The sequence below is a fragment of the Microplitis mediator genome, chromosome 11 (genome assembly GCF_029852145.1).
Source record: "Microplitis mediator isolate UGA2020A chromosome 11, iyMicMedi2.1, whole genome shotgun sequence".
NCBI lineage: Eukaryota > Metazoa > Arthropoda > Insecta > Hymenoptera > Braconidae > Microplitis > Microplitis mediator.
This window is the reverse complement of record NC_079979.1, coordinates 17,459,872-17,481,331: the sequence shown is the minus strand read 5'-3', so window position 1 is coordinate 17,481,331 and position 21,460 is coordinate 17,459,872. Positions and strand designations below refer to the sequence as shown.

Here is a 21,460-nt window from a genome sequence, read left to right as displayed (position 1 = left end):
TTTTCCAACTGCTCCTTTTTACGTGTAATGATAAATATTACCCGTGTCATCGATATACTTAAATGCGACTGTTTATACAATCGATAATAACACTTTTTACCATTCAAATATTTACGTCAATTAATACCTTGTTATCCAAGTGAAAAATTTTTTAGCTAAAACTAGTGACTAAAGCTTCGACTACTCAAGTTATTTTAAATTTACAAGTTTACATTCTTATATACTTTTATTACAATCTATTGATTAATTCTTCCATCTAAAATTTAATTCGAGACATGCGCATAAATTATACACCCATTGCACTGCGTTTTATGAATGAAACGAATGGTCCAGAAAGTGAATGAATTAGCAAAGTGAGATCTGCTTTTCAACATGCATAAGTGAAAGTTTATATAAATATAAGTATAATTAAAATGTTGTTGTTTATTTATAATAAAGCATTGAACTTTTTTTTTACTTATGAAAATAAACATTTTTTATAGAAAATAAATTATAAAAGCCTATTATATGAGCATGTATATGTAATATTTTATAAAAACACGATAGAGAGTAGACTCTTTCTCGTGGCAATATAAAGGTATATTATTGAGTAAAAAGCGTGGGCAATATTTCTCCCACTTGTAATCTGTACAATTCTTAACTGGTCAGTTGGTGAATGAAGGCTTGAATGAATGAAAAGATGAGAGGTAAATATATACATATATATACTTACCTTTAGACATGAACTTTGTATTATTATTTCCATCGGCAATCAAAAAACATTAATGTAACATTGCGCAGGTGTATGACGCATGCGATGATAACGAATAAATAAAATTGTTAAGAATAGGATCCAAGGGTTTGGGGTTGATTGGCGTACGTACCACAATTTGCTGACAGGGTAGCGGACGTTTGGACTTCGACGGTCAAGGGCACAAACGCCGTGACGTCACGCGGCTGCAGTGACGCAACAGTCGCTAGGGGCAACTCAGTAGGGAGTTGATCGCACGGTGACCCCCACCCCGGGTGTCTTCCGTCACACACGTGTCGTTTCTCAATGAATTCAACCCCTTTGCGTCCAATTTTCTCCTTACCCCCCGCAGCCCTACAAGCTCAACATAACAGCCATGCGCGAAAACAACTTTCAACCCTTATCTTTATTTTTATTTCCCGAGCTACAAGTGTGCATATTTTATCACTACATTTTTATCTGCGGATTTAATTGATGACCTTCTGATAATTCGTGATCACGAGCTCAGAAAATCTGTAAATAAAATATTTAAGGGTCGTTACGTCATGACAAGTATATTCACAATTATCTGCGTCAATATTTATTATAATATACATAAATAATATCGAGATTAACGGTTTGGGTTGTGGAATGTGGGTGGATAGACTTTCTCTTTCTCGTATCTAAAAAAATATTTAAATTCAGATGACAGATAATATTTATTAAATTAGTTATTGAATTAGAGTTTTACCGATTATCATTTACAAATGATTGGATGATAGATTAATGTAATAGGAAATTATCCTAAAATTACCAAGTAGAAAAGAGATGCAGGAGTGTTAGAGTCATCGATCGCTCGGACGTTAATGCTAATGCTACATTGCCAATAGTACAAGAATATGTCAGAGGTGATTTTACCAGTGGGTGGAAAGAATAGCCAAGGGGTTGATGCGGTATTATTACTCTATGCATGAAACATGCTGAGGATTATGCTTACATATATGTGTTGTACCACGGGTGAAGCAGCAACAGGTTTAATCGTATCGGGGTGTGGCAGGCTCTTGGCTGGATGACTCGCTGAGTCGGTTGCTCGCTTATAAGCTACAGTCCGAGCTTTACCACAAACTACTCTTAGGTATAGTAGTAAATAAGATCGATGTGACAAGAGGAAATAAAAAAAATGATACCGTGTTCAGGCTTTGATAACCGGATAAAGGTGTCTACCATCACCTTATATTAGAGATTCCCCAGTCGCTGCTATCATTTTTCAATCCCGTATATTTTCGTCTTGAGTTTTTTCATTTGCTTTTTTAAAAATGTGGTATTTAGATACCAATCATACGTAAGATATTTTTATATTTATCAAGTGTTTGTAAGTAAAACCAAATTATCATCAGTTGCAGTGTTTTTTTGTCCGGGATGACTGGATTTTCTTTTGAGTTTTGATGGACAAACGAATTAAAAATACATATAGAAGTTGAGGAATAAAATAATAATAAGAGAAAAGAATATCAGAGTGCATGTTGATGACCGTGGGTGGCGACGGTTGAGCGAGATCACTTGGAAGGAGTGAGAAGTCAATAAATGCTGGAAGGGAGAGACGCGAGGAACGAGTCAGAAGAGGGGAAATTGTGGTGGTTGGGTGGTAGGAGTAATATAGTGTGTGAGAGATAGTCACAGTCAGTAAGAGCAAGATAGTATAAAAAGGCGCGAGGTGTAGAGGAGGTATCATCTCGGTCCTGAACCTATTTATAGACATGTTCTCACAGCCTCACTCCTGCCCACTTCTTGTACTGTCTCTCTCACAAGTATACCTATGTATATTACGATACATTGTTGAGAAAAATAAATTTAAAAAGAGTATCGCTGGTCTTGATAAAATTAACAGCACGAAAATTAATGAACAATGTAGTTGTTCTGTAATTAAATAGATACATTTTGTACTCAATCGAAATAATAATTCATTATTCTCAGGTATACATATACTTTTATATTATGAACATATAAATATATTCATATTTGAGTGCTCGGCTTGACGCACTTTCTTCAGCTCACAAACGAGTTTTGTATACAGATTAAAATAAAAATAATAAAAAATAAATACCCAGAAAAGACGCTGGTTACGACTACTCTACTATACTCTGGCATTACTTCTCGACTCCTTTTGGGACGCCGATGCATTTGAATCGTAAGACGACAGTTAAGAAGGTAAAATGGGATCAAATTAAATTACCTACGATTCAATTGCCGTTGACGGTTGACGATAAGGACAAGTTTTCCACTGACGTGATAAATAATTTAGTAGACTATGAAGAGAACCAATGGAATCAGAGGAAATTTACAGTTTTATTTATATTGTAAAATTTTAAAAATGTCATACAAGATACGAACATTTGAAATAACGTAATTTGAACATAAAAATTTTAACTGAGTTGCGTAACCGACGATCATTTTTTTGTCAATAAAAAAACCCTGGGTACTAAAACTCATTAACATGTCATAATTTAAGTGAGGAATACAAAATTATAGAGAAAGCAAGAAATAATTTTTAAAAATTTAAAAAATGTCTAATTTTATTGATGACGATGGATTAATATATGAAGTATCCGAAGCACAACGGCCTACATTCCAAATTTGGTGAAAAATTAATTTTTTTTTCAAACGCTTGATAAATTTTCAAAGTTTCAGAGCCACGTGGTCACCCAGGATTCGAACCCAAAGTAGTAAAAAAAAAAGAAACAATTTTTTTCTTCTTAAAAGAGGATTTTGCTCTTGAAAATTTTTAGTCTGACATATTTTTGATGCAAAAATTAAAAGATTTCATTCAAAATAATTTTATTAATCAACGAAATCTGAGCTCAGCTCGAATACGCTGATTTTTTTTTGGAGTACTACAAAAATTTTTTTTTACGATACAAATCTTTAGTTTTTACTTTTTGAGGGAGAGAACGTCGTGCTTTGAAAATAATTATTTCGTTTTTAATTTTTAGGGGTGGGCTGTCATGCCTGAAAGAATTTTTTAAAAATTAAAATTGTTGTAAAAAAATCTTAAATTTGTTAAAAATAAATTAATACAATTAGCATCCGCTTAAAAGTCACAAAAAATAATTATTCGCTTATGGGGGCCGACTCACATCACAGTCTATCCAGTAAAAACATTTTTATGGCACTTACCTTATGACGTATGTTATTTTCTAATAAAATTTATTGTATCGGTAATTCAGAGTTAACTTGGGAGCTTTGGGTTAAAGTAAAACAATTTTTATGTGAATCAATGTTAACGTGTATTTTTTTTTTGTTAATAATTATTGTAATGCGGTGTTCAAATGCTGCATTGAACAACGATTAAAAATATATATAATAAGCGAGTTCGAATTTTATGTGCATTGCACTTGAAAATAGTCACGTGTATGCTACACTTCACTTAAAAAAATTTTTTTTAAAATTACTCATAAGCAATAATATGATTTTGTAAAAAAGTAATCTCTGGTATCGGTGAAAGTGAGATAAAAGATAGAATGAGAATAAAAAGCAATAAAGAACGATACATGGTAAATATCGAACAGTTTAATTAGCATATACATAAAAATCTTTTGCAATTTTATTTTCTTTTAAGATACAAGAAGAAAGTAAATCAGTTGCTATTACTGCGTTAACTATAAATAAAATATCTTTCAATTGCATATTACTTTGTCTATTGCAATAGTTACTCATTTGAATCACTGTAAAAAATTTTAGGCGGGGTGAATTTAAAATTTTTACACCGTAAAGCGTGTAAATGTGTAATTTATCGAAATTTTGAGTTAAGAAAAGTAATTAATTAAATTTAATTTTTGAATTAAACAGAATAAAACCGATTAAAAATTTTTGAATTGGTTTCAATTCGGTTTAATTCGGAGTCAGACCAGAAATTCGAGGAGTTTTTTCGAATTAAACAGAATAAAATGGATTTAAAAATTTGGAATCTGTTTTTATTCAGTTTAATTCGGAGTCAAAACCAGAAATTTGAGAATTATTTTCAAATTAAACTGAGTAGAATTATTTAAATTCGTTTCAATTTGGATAAATTCTGGTTTTCCTGCCGAATTAGACAGAATTCATTTTTAAGTTAGGTACCGAATTAACAAAATTTATCTGAATTAAAAATTTAATTCTGTTTAATTCGATCGAATCCAGTTGTTTAATCAGGGCTATTTATTATTTAAATAAAATCAATTTAGATATTCATTAGATAGTTAAAAATTTTCAATATCATTTGTTGATTAGAATTCAAATTATACCGAGTAACAGGATGGTGTAAAAAAATCACACCATGCACTGTAAAAAATCAGCGGAATAAATCCGGAGCGGATGACTGTTTATTTATTCAATTCCCTCTGAGTGAAATTCACTCCTAAAAGAAATTTATTTTATTATTAAATTCCGAATCGGAGTCAATGCAGATTTAAATAAAATCCGAAATCACTCCGAATTAACTCCCAATTTTTTAAAGGGATATTAAAATTACGAGTGGATAATTTACACTTTTACTTTACATTACACGGCGGTAAAGTTCTCGAGGGCCATTACACCAAAATTTTTACAGTGAAGAAATGAGTACAGTATAGCACAGGGCTAATTTTTTTCTTGGCTAGACTACTGTGGTCTGCGGTAACGATTACTGTTTTATTTTCTTCTTGTAAATTGCACCTAGACATATTAAACAATTTTAAATTATTTTTTTGTTAATTTAAAATTACATATTTTTCGACTTAGAGAAATATTTTAATAAAAATACTAATTCTATATCAACAACATATATACAAATATATAATTTAAAATATGTACGCTTGCCTATTCAGCAATACAACGAGTATTTAAAAGTATGTACGTGCAGAGGGTGTAAAATACCCATTATTTTTTAAATAAAATATACACGATTTTTATTCATAAATATAACATTATTATGTACATAAAATTAATTACTCGTATTCACATGGCATATCATGGATGAGAAGAAAAAAATTTATTATTTTATAACAATTTTTTTTTCCAGGTGTAACTTTATTAGTATACCTCTATATATGTAGGCATTTTTTTACTGTATTTGCATTCAGTTAAATATTTTTTTTATGTATACATATAATACGCCGTATATATATACATATTTACAATATCATTTTTATGTAATAACCATAAATAACGATCGAATAATGTAATTACATTTCTTTTAATTAGTTTACTTTAATTCATTAACATCAAGAAAAAATTAAAACAAAAAATGCTGTCAAGTATTCAAATTAAACAAAAAATTTTTTCTTGCTTAGGAAAATTTTTTCTCACCTCCAGAAATTTTTATTGAGGAAAGTGAAAATTTAACGCCAAGAAATCCACTTTTTCTGTGTATAAATAATTTATTCTGACGTAAATTTCTGTCGATCGATGATTTAAAATTTAACTCGAAGTTGTTGTTGATCAGACATTGAAGTTACAACCGAAATTTAGCGTGTCCGGATCACGAATAGTAAATTCAACGAACATATGACTAAGTATGTAAACAAAAATAAAATTTAGAATAGAAATAAAAAAAAAAAACGGTACCTTAGTTTTAACAGGTGATTTAAAACTATACATCATTTAAAATTTGCTAAAAATATTTTATTTTTTAATGATATATATCTATTTATAAATCTTGAAAAATTATCACATAGAAAGGCTAAAGTTTATATTACCTTAATTTTTCACTAGCTAAATTATTATCAATAATGAAAAATCTGTGAAGAAAAAATTATACGATTAAACAATACACCATAAATATCATTTATTTATTTTTTATAAATATATATTTATCTTTAATATGAATAACGCACGATAAAAAGGATTCATAAGGACCAACAATTGACGCCATTTAATAATTTCATAATTTCGAGTAATGAAAAACTCTTTCATCCATTAAAACTAAGGTAACGATAAACGATTACACGTTCTTACATTTGAAAGACTCGGGTATCCGTGAGAGGATATTCAAGTATCAACAGAGATCAGATAAATTAATACTATAGCATTTTCTAAAAATTACTAATAATCGAAAAAATTCATATAAATTATTTTGTTAAATTTAATAGTAACGATCAAACACACATTATTATATAAATATGTGAGGGTCGTTTAAAATCTCATCATATGAAACATTTATTTCCTGAAGAAATTACTCTAATTTAAATTTAAAATTTTATAAATTTACTGATTACAAGGTGAAGAAACGTGAGCTTGAGAATGATTCCTTGAGTTAATGTGGGTCGCCTCACGTTTGAGCCTCTGTTTCAAATGGACCTTCGCGTGTCTTTTTTTCTCGTCACTCCTGGCAAACTTTCTTCCACATTGATCACAGCAAAATGGCTTTTCACCAGTATGAGTTCTGACGTGGGTGGTGAGGTGGTCACTCCGAGAAAAAGATCGCATGCAGATGCGACATTGGAATGGTTTCTGGCCAGTGTGGATACGAATATGTCTTGTAAGTTCGTCACTGCGCGAGAACCGGCGATCGCAACCGTCGACTGGACAAGCATAAGGCCTTTCATGGACTGGAGTTTTGCTCGGTCTGTTTGGGTATTTTCTGGGCTTAACTGGGACTAACCTGAGAGGCAGAGCACTTTGCTGATAGACTTGGGATAGAATTTCATGGCCTTTAGATGTGCTGGGATTATACTCCGCAAGTTGAACGGCACCAGACCCTGGTGTGGGTAGTTGCTGTTGGGGTTGAGACTGTTGGTGTTGCACAGCTGGATTGTATCCAGAGTTAGAAACTGGTTCTTGCTTGAGCGTTGTCTCTGGGTGATGGTGATGATGGAGATGAGGTTGGTGATGGGACAGTAGTCCAGAATCGTAGTTGTCCTCGTGACTGGTCAGCCAAGTTGTCGATGTGGAAGACGGCGAATCGTGATATCCAGAATGAGGAGGGGGTTTAGAATCAACTTGAAGTAATTCCACAGTCTCACCCCCATAGGGTGCGGAGTGAAGTGAGGGATGGAGGAATGGCTGACTCGTTAAGGTGAGAGATGGGGATGGAATTGAATTCCAGATTTCTTGAGTTGTTTGTTGTTGTTGTTGTTGTTGTTGTTGTTGTTGTTGTTGTTGTTGTTGTTGTTGTTGCTGTTGTTGTTGTTGCTGCTGTTGTTGTTGCTGTTGTTGTTGTTGTTGTTGTTGTTGTTGTTGTTGTTGTTGTTGTTGTTGTTGTTGTTGTTGTTGTTGTTGTTGTTGTTGCTGTTGCTGTTGAGGTGTCTGGAGAGTGTTAAGAGTCGTTGATTGAGTGCACGTTGTCGTAAAAATACCTCGATAAGTGAGCGTGGGTACATTACAAATGTTGACACTGGTGACAGGCGTAGAGGAAACTGAAGACGAGGAGTGTGGAGCTGAATAGAGTATGACACCTCCTTGAAGGATATTACAGCGTTCAATGTCCTCCTGGGACTGATGATGACGCTGGGGACTAGATGACGAGTGCGCTCTAACAGTTGTCGAATCCGTATTGTCTTGATGGTGGTGATGGTGGTGGTGATCCCGTCCTGTAGAAACCACTGTTTCATCATCTTCAACAGTTGCTGCTTCAAGAGAGAGATCATCGCCTGCTAGACTACCTGTAATTCAAGTTATTAGTTGATTAGTAACATTTTCAGTAGGATAAATCGAAAATATAAATTAATTTCTGATATTGCTTCTTGTTAATTAATAGAACGCGCAGACTCAGCTATATGCTGGTCGATTTTGCTGGGGACGCTGACTCCCAGGCACTGTATATTGTCTAATACGATACGCCATTGTATACTAGAGGAAGAAGCGAGTGATACGATACGACTTTTATCTTGTACGGCTAACGCTCTATTATCTACTACGCGTTTGTCTGTATCCTGCTACATTTTTTTTTTGAGATATATTTAAAAGTTATTATGTATGAAATTGTAAGAGAACAAAAAACACATTGATGTAATAATTCTAGTTTTATTTGAGGAATTTTATTCATTTTAATCGAAGCAATATCAATTCTGATGTTTAATCGTAATATAAACAAAAATATGTAAGCGTAAGTTGAGAAACTGTAATGGTTTTTGACGAAAATATATGTTACTAGGAGAGCGTGAGTCAGCTGGATCATTCTCATAGTAACATTCGAGAGGGATGAAAGCCAGGCAGAGGGTAGGAAGGAAGGTTGATAGCACAGGCTTGGAATGAAAGCGGTCTCGTGGTGTCGGGGTCGTACGGAAGCATGAATGAATCCTCTAAAGAGGGGAAGCATTCGGGGAAAACAGTAACAGGAGGGAGATCCGAGAGCTCGAAGGAGAGAATATTAAAGCCGAGCAGGAGTTGAGGGTGGCGAGGAGAAGAGAGTCTGGCTGAATGTCGGGGTCGTTAAGTATTGATCCACGGTCGTTGGTTGAGCTTCGATATTGGTCGTTTTCGCGGGTGACCGTTCTACGTCACGGACGTCGCGTGGCTTTAATAACCTTGACTTTGCCTTTGAGCAATCTCTCCGGTGCTCTGGGGTTCAAAGTCAAAGAAAATCGATTATAATATATAGTCTGTTTAATGCTAGTCTTTCGTAGTGTGGATGCTGTACCTGATATTGGTGGTGGTTCTACGAGAGCGGAGGGTCCAAAAAAAGATGGCAAATCGCTACTAGTGGTGACGGGGGTGTTTAAGTCACCCGGTTTATCTTTTTCTGTTGCGTCACGCATATCGTCTTGGCAGTTTCCGATGCAAACATCGTCGTCGTCACCATTGCGCGGTTGGATTTGTTTTTCCACAGAATCACTTGGTGACACTGGGTTCTCTGAGATAGAATGATGTTGTTGGTTATCATTGTGATGGTGGTGGTGATGGTGCCGATGTCGGTGATGAATATCCGGCGAGTCGGAGCTCGCTGAATGTAATGGAGGACAACTTGAAAGAGTGAGCAGTGATACTGCCTTGCCACTGTTGACGGAGGTCGCGGCTATCGGCGATGACGTCCCACGGCCTATGGGAATCCCTGAAGTTGAGCTCGCAGTATTGTAAGCCAGACAGGCGTCAAAACTTAACTGGACTGCTTGGATATTGTAAGAAGCGTGGGTGTGATGAACATGGTGATGATGATGTCCTGGTGGTGGCGATGACAGTAGGAATGGACTGGCTGCAGCATGATGCTGCGTGCCGACCACCTCAATTCCGTCCATGGTCATCCTCTGAAGTTGTGTTGGATTTACTACAGTGGCAGATGCCGCTAATGCTTCCTCAGGTCCGCACTGCGTCTCCTCGCCTATTGTATTATTTAACGCAATTATTTTCACAATATTTACAAGTTTATTGGTGACGTTAGTTTTAGATTAATTGTCTGTCTCTCTTTCTCTCTCTTTACTTAATAATCTCTTTTTATTTTTATCATTCAAACTAAGCCTTCTTTTAAAAAAGTCGCACAAGTCACATTCAGTAGGAGTTATTTAAAAGTATCACTGTCTTGGTGACAGAAAAAAATAGTTTAAAAAAAATAAAATTATTTTCTACACCTCTACACCTTTCGCTAACACTTTACTGCTGTAGTTACACGACCCAGTAAAACTTTTAATAGATATTTTATATTTAATACCATGACACTTAACAAGTTTAGCAAGAGTTGAAATAATAAAAGTATTCCTCTTTACTAATTTAAACCTCCCGGTTTAGAAATCCTCCTCTCCTCACCCTAGGGTACCAACGAGTGAGAGAGAGGAGATATCATGAACACAATTTTCACTCATGTACATACACAAAAAAGAACATATAAGTATACAATGTATGTATTTTAATTTTTTCTTTCACTTATACGTGTACGCCTCCTCAGGTTTTTAGCGGGACGACCGACAACAACAAAATCCAGCACATACACATACACTATTGCAGCTGAAGTGAATAAGAAGGAATGATAAAAAAAACCAAGGGTGCGTGGGTTTTCTTCCTTTCCCGTAAGACTGGCTGGTGACCCGTGTCGTGCTTCTATCTCGCTGTCTCTCCTATACTAATAGCGAAGGGATGTAAAGGACGCGCGATGCGTGGGGGTCGCGCACCAACTGAGCCGAGTCGCGGCGCGCCCCGTAGTTTTATGAATGGACCACGGAGACTGTCCCATATTTGGAAGCGGCAACCGACCGACAGCCAATCCCCGCTCTCCGCTTTCCTGACAGTGTACGCGCGCGTGTATTGCCCCTAGAATGCTTTCCCCACGCTGTCGCGTTTTCTCCTCTATCGCCGCCACTATAACGATGTTCTTACCACTACTCTTCCAGTACTCCCTCTACTCAGCTGCTCAGTTTACCCGGCACGATTACCTCTCTCAACCCGCAGTTCTCCAGTGACGTTGCAATCTATGACGTAAACTGTGGCGTGCGCCCAATCTCCCACACCAACCGAGAATTAGAGGTGTCTCGTGCGCTGATACGGAAGTCATGGGTAAAGACCATATGTATAGTAAACTGTTCAAATGTTTGTCAGAATTGATAAGCAGGGAGATGAAAAATCGAATTTTTACCAAATCGAAGAGATCGAAATTTTGTCAATTCCACAGCAATAATATCTTCACCTTTTCAGAGTTTATAGGCACGTTTTTTCTATATATACTTCTCATATGTTAGACTATTCAATTTTTTTCTAGAGGCCAGTTCTAGGTTTTAGAACAATGACACAATAATTGAGAAGTATCTACTCAACTATTTTTCTCAAAGTTAAAAATGCGAAATTTTCGGAGCTATACTAGTTGTGTGTCAACAGAAAAAATGAGTGTTATCTGTATCGTTTTTTTATTTTTGATACAGCACTAGCGTCTCATGCTATGAAAATAAACTTCTCATGCTTTTTTTATTTTATTAAAGCAACATTTTATATCTCGTAACAGTTTAGCTTTCTCGCTTACAATTTACGGTGGTGGCTAAACAAAATTCTATAATTATCCCAAAGCATCGAGGCGACGGTGGGCGCGCACTATTCGTGGACTTACTCGACTTGGGTTTGCGCGGGCGAATGCAACTATTTTGAGCCGCCACGCAACCACCTGAGCCAAGTATCCTCAAATACCAAAATTACTTGGTGGTATTACTTATATAGCAACTGCTGAATCATCGAAACATACGTTTGACATTTATGTTGATTTTTCGAAATTTATTCACTTTTTTTACTAAAATGAGGATGAATTTCTCATATTTAAAACAATAAAAATACTAATTATATTATGCAAACCACAGCTGTATGTATAAATATATATGAGTATAAATAACTTGAGTGGTAAAATACAAATAAAGTTGTTTACTAGAACTATTATGTTGATTTTCATAAGTTACTATGGATGAAGACACGACTTGTACCCACAAGAGACGAGCCATCACTCAATCCAACGCTCACTGACATGAATTCTTCATTCCGCTGATCGACTACCGAGTTTTTCTACGATACCGATCGTTATCCCGAGACGAGACATCGACGTATTTCCGAGTCACAGTCTACGAGGACTGTAATGATGTATAAAAGGTGAACATTTCGCTTTATTATCATCGTTCTTTCTCTTTCTCTCAAGCACTTTTTCTTCCTTTGTCGGTCTCTCTTGAACGTCAACTTTGCTTTTTGTCTTGCGCTATCGATCGCGAATCCTTGACGGCACGCGACCACCCGAGGCAAAAGAGAAAAGTATGTACACGTGCGAGAACGCACCGATCAGCAGGCGTTTTTAACTTTTTTTCCATTTGTTTTACTTGTAAACATTATATTCTTAAAATGTTTTATGTGTTTCAATCACATGTTACTTGGTCATTATAAAAAGTCAGTATATATTGTAATTCACGAGAATTATGTTATTGAACAAGAAACTAAACGGCAAAAAATATTTGAATAACTATATAAACTTTTTCCACTACCGGTTTTACGCTGTAGTTTACTTGATAGCAAGAAAAAAATTTATTTATTGAGAACATATATTTTTAAAGTTAGTTTAAATGTGCGAGAAAATTTATGGAAAGGTTCAAAAATAGAGCCAATTTGCGGATTGCGGCTGTATTAAGTGATTACTAGCTTTTACATCCTGAAATTTGCGAGGTAGAGTGGGGGGATGGTAAAGCGAATTCGACTTGACCGACCTTGAATGTTTGGCAACGCAGCGAATCTTCAATAGCAACAGGCGAGTAACCGTTGATGAAATATACTCGCGTATATATTTACTTGAATGTTAAGTTACGTTTTTTTTGGCATATCAAATTTGATTTACAAATTTAAGCAAATGATAAATCGTATATGAAGTGGTTTGCATATAATAATTTTAGACTTTTACTACTTTTTAATACAGATGGCAAGTTTTTGATTATATGTTTGTTCTAAAATTTATGATATGAACCTGAATAATAGTAAAAAAACCGTAATATTGTTAAATTTCTATTTAAATCTCATACATTGTAAAAAATTAACGGAGTGAATACGGAATAAATCCGGAGTAAATGACTGCTTATTTATTCAGCAGAGTGAAATTCATTCCCGAAAGGAGTTTATTTTAATATTAAAGCTATGAATCGAAGTGAATGCAGATTGAAATAAACTCCAGATCATTCTGAAATCACGCCGCTGGAAGAATGAATTTCCTATTTACTCCGAAGGCAGAGTGATTTTTGGAAATTTCCGGAATTTCGAGTGCCCATACAAAGTCGCCGAGCTTTGAAATTTTCCGATAGATCGGCCGATGCCTGGTTTGCAATGATTGGCCAATAAATGGCTAACTATACTGGCCCGTGCATGGTGAATCATTGGCAGCTGTCTTTTTACTTATAAAAACGGCGCATAATTAACCACCGTTTATTGGCCAACGGTTTGATCGAGTGCTCTTGATACCAAGCTTTGGCCGATGATTGATTGCCACGATTGGCCAATGCTTGGCATCCCGTTATCATCCGATATTTAGCCGATCTTCGGCCGATGCTTGAAAATTGGCAGCCGTTCATGACCCATTAATGGGACGATTAATTTTTTTTTGTATGGTATGACGGAGTGAATTTAGATTGAATTAAAATCTGTAAACACTCCGAAATTTTTCGTGTTTTATTATGCTGTACATCAAATTTCTAAGGTAATTTTAATCTTAACAAAAGCTAAACCAAACATGAAATATTACTACATTTTTCAAGCGACTGTTGGTTAAATTTTATTGGAGGATTTTATTAATAACAAAAAAATTTTAGCTATCGATAGATTCAGTTTCTGTTATAATCGCTGTAGCTTTGCTGTTTGTAAATTCATGGACAACGATCGACTGACATTATAAATAAGGAACGAACAAGCACAGTATATAGAGTTGAAGTCCTCCCACAGAGTATTTGAAACTAACGGATGTGTAATTCTTATGAAGAAGGTAGGCAGGCAGTCTCAAGCCGGGAGGCATTCATATATTTTTCTCCCTCTTTTTCTTGCTCTCTCGTCGACCAGTCCGGTCTTCACCAGCTGGATCTCTCATCTCGGATTGCTTTGCTGTCACATCGATTTTCCTGGAGATCGTTAAGGATTGCACTGGTTGGACACGCGGGCGCAGACAACGATCGATCTCTCTGCTTGGTAAGACGATCATTCAAGAAAAAACAAGTATGTATATAATCCTATAAAGTTGACGTATATTGAATGTATGAATGCAATACGACGTCTACACACGTATGAGCACAAGTACTATATGTCTGATGTGTGCGCTACCTACTTTTTAAGTAGCGATGATGATTTACGCACCCGAGGTGTTTACTTCGAGACCTGAAACTATCCCTTATCGTCCCAGCATGCTCATTAATCGATCGCCGGGTTCGCTGTTCGCTCTATCGTATTTCAGTGCTACTAATAATTCTTTCAAGTCTAGAAACGATCTTCTTACATATATATATATATATATATATCAAGTTATTATTATTATTATTACATTTTAAGTCGATCAAGAATTTCGAAAATTACAAAAATCATTAAAATTGTGATTTTTTTCTGAATTTTATCTTAATTGTGGCAACAATAGTTCATATTTTCAAAATAAAACCGGAATTTATATTTTGATATGGACTCATCTATATTGTTGGCTACATCTGTATGTACAGATCTTGTACATTAACTTTCTTGTGAGTTTTTTATAAATTTTCTCTGGGTATTTCCGATATTACTGGACTATAGAACGTCAATGAGTCTATTTTTATGAGGTTAATCGACGTAATCTACGTTTTGTCGACGTTAAAGAAAGGTTCCTATTTACCTTAGGTAGCACGCGATTCTGTCTATAGAAAGGGGAGGCATAAACACCCACAAACTACTATATACTTATGACATAATCTACAGTAAAGCAATATCCTTGTACGTTTGCATCGACGTCAAAGGTAGTGACGTTTAAGGTGTTGATTATTATGCTGCCAGTCATATATACGTTTAAATGGCAATGAATGATATGCTAGGTTCTACTCCAACTGTATACAATGGTTAAGTTGTTTTACTGTATAGTGGATTTTTGTCAAAATTTAGTTTAAAATCGAAATTTTATCTGCTCCGGAAAAAAGTTTCTTGGTGCAAGAAATTTTTTGGCTATTGTTAATCTACTCGCGAACAAAACTGACTTAGATAGTTTTTTACAACAATCAAATCGTCTCATTAAGATAGAAGACGCAAATAATTTTTGAGTAAAAATTATCCATAAAATTTGGTACTGTAAGGGTGATCGACCTAATGAACTTTGAAAATTGAACTTTTATGAATGAAACATGAAAAAAATAATTATATCAAAAAAAAAAAAAAAAATGATTTTTAATGAAAGAAATACTTAATTATTAAAAGTTCAAATTGCCAAAATTCAAATTTCCGAGTTCAAATTTTTGAAGTTTATTAGGTATGGAACCACTGTAAGGACATCTAGCCAATAACTATATTTATACAATGTTGTCAGTAGAAATTACACTTCACTTACATGCTATCGAGTAGTATATTTTACAATGTTCATGGGAAAAAATTTACATATGTACCACATGTCCTCTCAGTATCAAACTTTTTGGGTAATTTTTACTAAAAACTTCTCTGCGTATAGATTATCTAAGTTATAGATTGTTTGAGTTGTTTGAAAAAAATTGTAAACAATATTATTTCATAGACATCAGTTTTCAATACCTAAAAAATTACATTTATCTACACAGTTTAATATCCTTCTAAAAATATTATTACTTTCCAACTACGAAATCTTTTAATTGTAGATTCCTGTTCAGAATATAAATTTTGAAAATCTGGTCTATTATATTAATTTTTTTTATCCTGGAAAATTTTCACAGGGACGTCAAGTTAGGGAAATTTTTTACATCAAATCGTATAATTAATATATATTTCATTCAAATAAATTTGAAAGTAAATATATCTTTGCGGGCTTGAAAAATAGTTTTTATTTTTTTTTGAACGAATGTTCAACTTCGATTCACTTGTAAAAATAAAATAAATTTAGTTAAGACACTAAACATGATGAAAAAATAATTAAAAACTTTTTTTCCAAGTTCCCAGAGATGTAATTGAGAGTATAATATTTCCTGGGCTGGATTTTATTTAAAGATATCTAGTGATACTAATCTAGACAATTCAGGCCAGTCAGAAGAGCTTTTATTCTATTAAATTCTCGTTTTTTCTTTTAGGGACATAGAACAGTAGAATTAGAGACTCCGACAGGCCGACTTAATTTGCTCGTCTGTTCGCAGCTCGCGATCCGACGTGCTGCCTCCCCCTTCCCTGAGAGCTCCGATTACATTCGCGTCTTTTTATTATGATTCCTACAAGTCGTGTCTTTTATTTTTTAATTTTTTTTCCGAGCTGCTTCATGCACCACAAGAGAGATTGTCATGCCATCTTTTACGAGTAATTATTGTAGCTTTTTTTGGCCTCATGGTGTCCGCAGGATTCAGCAAATGGAAGGAGACTGAGAAACGAAGGGACTAAGACTTTAAATCTTACAGTCGGTGGTCAATGAATCATCGACGATTTATATGCAACGCAAGAAAAAAATATTCGAGCGACGTGGTGAGAGTGCGCCGATAATGCTGGTATGTGGATCGACGACGGCTACACAAATATCTCTTTTTTCTTAATTTTTCTCTGATACCCTTTATCTTTTTCTTTCCGGTTATGTCTGCATATGTTTTCTCATTATCCACATCTGTCTCCTGATTATCTGTCGATTTCCATTTTGAGCAAACTCGGAATATTTCTATTCTGCTTGACTTAAGTAATTCGAGATGCATGGCAACAGCTAATGGGGCAAACTGTTCTTGATTATAAATCTCAATAAATATATGCGTACACACATATGTAGTTAATAAATAATTATTATAAAGACTTTAAGAGATGGCAAATCCATCTACCGTCTGAAACAACCGGTCGCTAGACGTTTTCCTAGCGATTAAAAACCAGCCAGCGGGCTAATTCACATTCGCGCTTGTCACGCTCGATTTATTTGCTACGAGGATTGCTAAGACAAGACGAAAAAATTCAAATAAAACTTGTCTGTTGATGAATAAACAAAATGTTAAGAGTAGCGAAGATGAGGAAAACGTTTTTTCATCACTTGAATCATTTTTTTACGATCCGACGGTCGAAGTGAAAAATTATAGGAAAAGTAACTGAGTATAAAATGCATGCTTATAGACACGCCTAATAAATGCTGTATATTTAATCGTTTTTTCTCGTCATTTTCCACTATAGTGCGTTTACTTTTTCTCAAACGCGTTTATCAAGAGCTTTTGCAAAAAAAAATTTATAAGCTTGTTAACGAATGTTTTGTGATCTTCGTGAACTATACGTGTACTGATCATTCAAATGTATTTGGTGGCTATTAAATTGGATTCGGAATCAACTGTTAATCAGAAATATTATTTTTAGATACACTGTAAAAAATCGGGAGTTTGTTTTTTCAGCGTAGTGATTTTGAAGTGACTTCTCTCTAAATTTGAAACAGTGACTATTCACTATTTTTCAGTGGTTTTCACTGTATCAGATTTAGAGTCTGGATTTGATCCGCAATTTTTATACAGTGTATGAAATGAATCAAAGAGTCGCAGTTACGTTTTATAACGTCAGTCATGGCTTGCATTCAATTAGAATCAAACATTAGAAGTCATTCGAGATGAGAGACAAGCAATAGATCATATTGACTGTAGTTTTGCAACACATTAAGCTATAAAGCGCAAAATATCACAAGTGGTTGCTATCAGATACTTTTAATATTTTAGTAATTGAAAAAACATAAATCATGTTAATGAGTGATTACAATAGTTACATTTGATATCTTCATGATTTTGAATAGACAATAGTATTTCAAGACTACAATCAATAGGTTATATCACGTTAGTTTGGTCGCTTACCTGACTGGTGAGATTCTGAAGGATGGTGATGATGATGGTGATGATGGTGATGAGGATAACTGATAGTCGGTGGAGGCGGCGGGTAAACCGCCCCCCAGAGACAAGACGTCGGTGGTGGCTGCTGATGGTGATGATGCTGCTGTTGATGCTGCGTCTGTTGCTGTAGCAATTGCTGTACTTGTGCAATATCCACAAATTCCTGTAACTCACCATCTTCAGCAGTCTGAATGTCACGTGATCTCGATTCATTGATCACTGGATGCCCGAACGGATTTTGCTGGAGATGATCAAAACCTGCAAGTGGATTAGCGGGCTCGTAATTACTGCTACGTCCTGTTGTATGTTCGCGTCGCATCGCGACGAGCGCCACCATTTTTTCAAATTACACTTGAGCTTGTCGTCAACCGGCGTGTCACAAGATTCACAGTACTCGTAAATAACCGGTAAAACTTTGTGTATCTACTTGAAACTAAATTGTCTTGATAAAGATACTGTTGGTGTGGTCGATAAATATCAGCCTCTAAGAGTAGATGATTAAAAAGCTGACACATGTCAGCGGACACTTGTTAATATATTTTTTAAATAAATATCACTACAATTACAAAAGCCAGATTCTCACGTGGTCAATCACATCAGCGCCGTGGCTCTATTTACACTACATGTACGCATGAATATGAATATTTGTATATACATTTATATATGTATTCAACAGGACGTTCACTGAACGACAGGAGATATCAGTAAAACTATCGTCATCCGGATGTGTAGCGCGATATGATTCCAGTAACGAATCCGTCGCTTCTTCCGATGTATTTCCAAACAAGCCCGAATTCACTTGAGCACAATAATCCTTTGGATGTCAACTGCAGATACTTTATTTAAAACAAATTTAAATGTTGATCTCACCGTAAACTTTGTGCACGTTAGATAATAATGAGCAGTCGGATGCAACGAGGCAAGGGGTACACGATAGTCCGCGCTAGACTAATAAAGAGTTGCAAACCAAGTGGTTAGTAGCATGCTGAGTGAACGAGAAGATGATGACGATGACGACGAGAAAAGGAGAGAGAAAGACCCCAACGGCAGTAGCAACATCAGACCATTGGCTAGCGTCACGTGTTCTGTTTACATCATCCTGGATCTTACCCCCCAATACTTTGGTGTTTAGGTATCTTACTCTTCTATTCTCACCGGTCCTTTCTCTTTTCTTCCTTCAAAAGTCCTTGTCAGAGAAAAGAGTGAGGTCTCTTGTTTTTCACTACTATACCACTCCTTTATCTCTCACATCTTCACATCCTTCCCTCGTGACCAACGATTTGATCGCGCCACCTCTTTCATCCCTCCTCCACTTCCACTACTACTCAGTTGTCTCTACAGCCTACAATATCCATTCATTCTTATTTACCCCCTTTCTGCACCACGTCCCTCGTTACTCTGACACCCTACTACTCCAGTCAACCCTCCTACTATACCTTCACATCACCATCAGAGCTTCATTCCCCCGCTATGTACTCTTCCATTCTCACATACATACGTCCATATTTCTCCTCTTCTCTTCATGTACTCATACAAATAAAATTTGCGTCGGTAACTCCTGCCAACGTTTATTAAATGACGTCATTTTTGTGGGGGTGCGCCCACGCCAAATTGTGTCTGTATCATTCGTTCTCTCTTTACTTTGTTTATCTTTAACAGTACTACATAAGCATATATATATAGATATATATAGATATATATACCAACTCCATAGCAAATTTTGCGGATTAAATATGATAAGACATTTTAAATTTCAATTTTAACAGTTTCTACTTCACAAGTTTCCAATTTCGCGTCTTTGATTACTCTATAGATGATGATGAGGCGGTTTTTCGCTGCTATTAATAATCGAAGCGTTCGGTTATTTTGAGAAATTAAAAATTTTTTCATAGTCATTTTAGTCAGTATGTAGAAAAGGGCGTAGACCACGCGTCAAATCGGACCCGCAGGTAGAGGGGATTTATTTTCTTCCTCGACACCCTGTCGTGCGCCTCGCAGAAGGCCCGTAATAGTCGTTGCATGACCGAATAAAGATACGAGGTTGATCTGCCGTCAGCTTAAAAAAAGGGAAAAAATGACTATTGGTACCACAGAGTAAGAAAGAGATAACCTGGTCTTTCGCGATATAGCGGGGGAATCTCGAAGAGATAGTAGGGGCGATTGACTGAAAAGGGGAACGGTGGTGGCGGCACACGCCATATCTGGACTATCGTACGTGGGCTAAAACCACCTCCTCCTCTTCGTCCCTTTATATCTTTCTTACCTTTCCAGCCAGAGCAAGCAAACATACTTTTTTAGCAGCGTTACATTAATATTGTAATGGCCAAGAAAGGGACACCAAGATTATGAACAGCTCGCGCGCCTTGCCCCAGGCATCACTGGACCGGAACCATAGTCTTTTCTTTTTTTGCCTCTGTCATAGTCGTCGCGTCTAACAGCCCACGGCTTTGAAACGTTCACTTGTTCTGAGCTGTGCCTCTTGTCTGTTAGAAAAGCAGCATAGATTAGAAAAGATATTCTCTTATAGAATTATTCAAACTTTGAATAAAATTATCTTAAATAATCTTTATCACTTGTTAGTGGTAAATTAATTTTATAAATACGGCCTTCATCCATCGCAATTCTATAATGTCTCGCGGGTCATTACGTAGTGATAAGCCGGCGTCATATCTACAAATATTACATTAATCTCTATTGGTATTTTAGACGGTGATAATAATGGCTTTTAATAGTTCCTGATTAAGAACTACATCAGTCAGGAATACGGGTAATATTTTAAAAGGTCTCGTGATAAATGATCATTCCGGTAGCTCATATATGAGGCTCCTTCTTACCGAATTGTACACCTCTTAAAAGCCTTAAGACTTGACATGCTGCTTATGACTATGTGACTACTAGTAGCCTCCGTCTATTTGACAGACGTTTGAACAGTGAGATATTGTTAGAATATTTGTTCTTTCGTTTTATAGTTTGAACAGGTAACTCACACTGACTACCGAAATCTTTAATTTTTATTTTTTTTATGCTGTTGGAATTTCATATATTCATTTGAGATGATGACTATTTTATCAGTCTGTTTTTGATCGTCTTTAGATCGATTTAGTTCGAATAAAATCAGATCAAATTTTTCCACCTGGGATGCTTAAAGGGGATAGCCACTGTGAGGATCGAAAAAATAGGTGATTTTCGGGAATTTTTTTGACTGGAATAATAAAGGAATTTGGAGATCGGGTTTGTTTTGTTTACTAAAGTATACATTGAAGATAATTCTCCTAAATTTTCATTAAAAAATATCATGTTGTTACAAAGTTATAAGCATTTTTGTGGAGCAACAAAAAAATTTCCC

At 35.4% G+C, this 21,460-nt stretch overlaps 1 protein-coding gene across 1 annotated transcript; it reads right to left on the bottom strand.

The window, feature by feature from the left end:
- Positions 1-3,975: 3,975 nt before the first annotated feature.
- LOC130677866 (alpha-protein kinase 1-like) lies at positions 3,976-19,803 on the bottom strand. Its single transcript, XM_057484762.1, has 3 exons — positions 18,079-19,803; positions 9,303-9,980; positions 3,976-8,325 (listed from the first exon to the last, which is right to left on the bottom strand). Exons 1-3 carry the CDS (start codon positions 18,449-18,451, stop codon positions 6,929-6,931), a joined length of 2,448 nt encoding a protein of 815 aa, XP_057340745.1. The 5' UTR covers positions 18,452-19,803; the 3' UTR covers positions 3,976-6,928.
- Positions 19,804-21,460: the final 1,657 nt, after the last annotated feature.

Bases quoted from the DNA above. Each gene is read 5' to 3' on its own strand.
- LOC130677866 (XM_057484762.1), bottom strand. From the start codon at position 18,451: ATGGTGGCGCTCGTCGCGATGCGACGCGAACATACAACAGGACGTAGC. The intron at 9,981-18,078 runs GTAAGCGACCAA...ATAATACAATAG, and splicing joins TTCAGAATCTCACCAGTCAG to GCGAGGAGACGCAGTGCGGA. The intron at 8,326-9,302 runs GTACAGCATCCA...CTTGAATTACAG, and splicing joins AGAACCACCACCAATATCAG to GTAGTCTAGCAGGCGATGAT.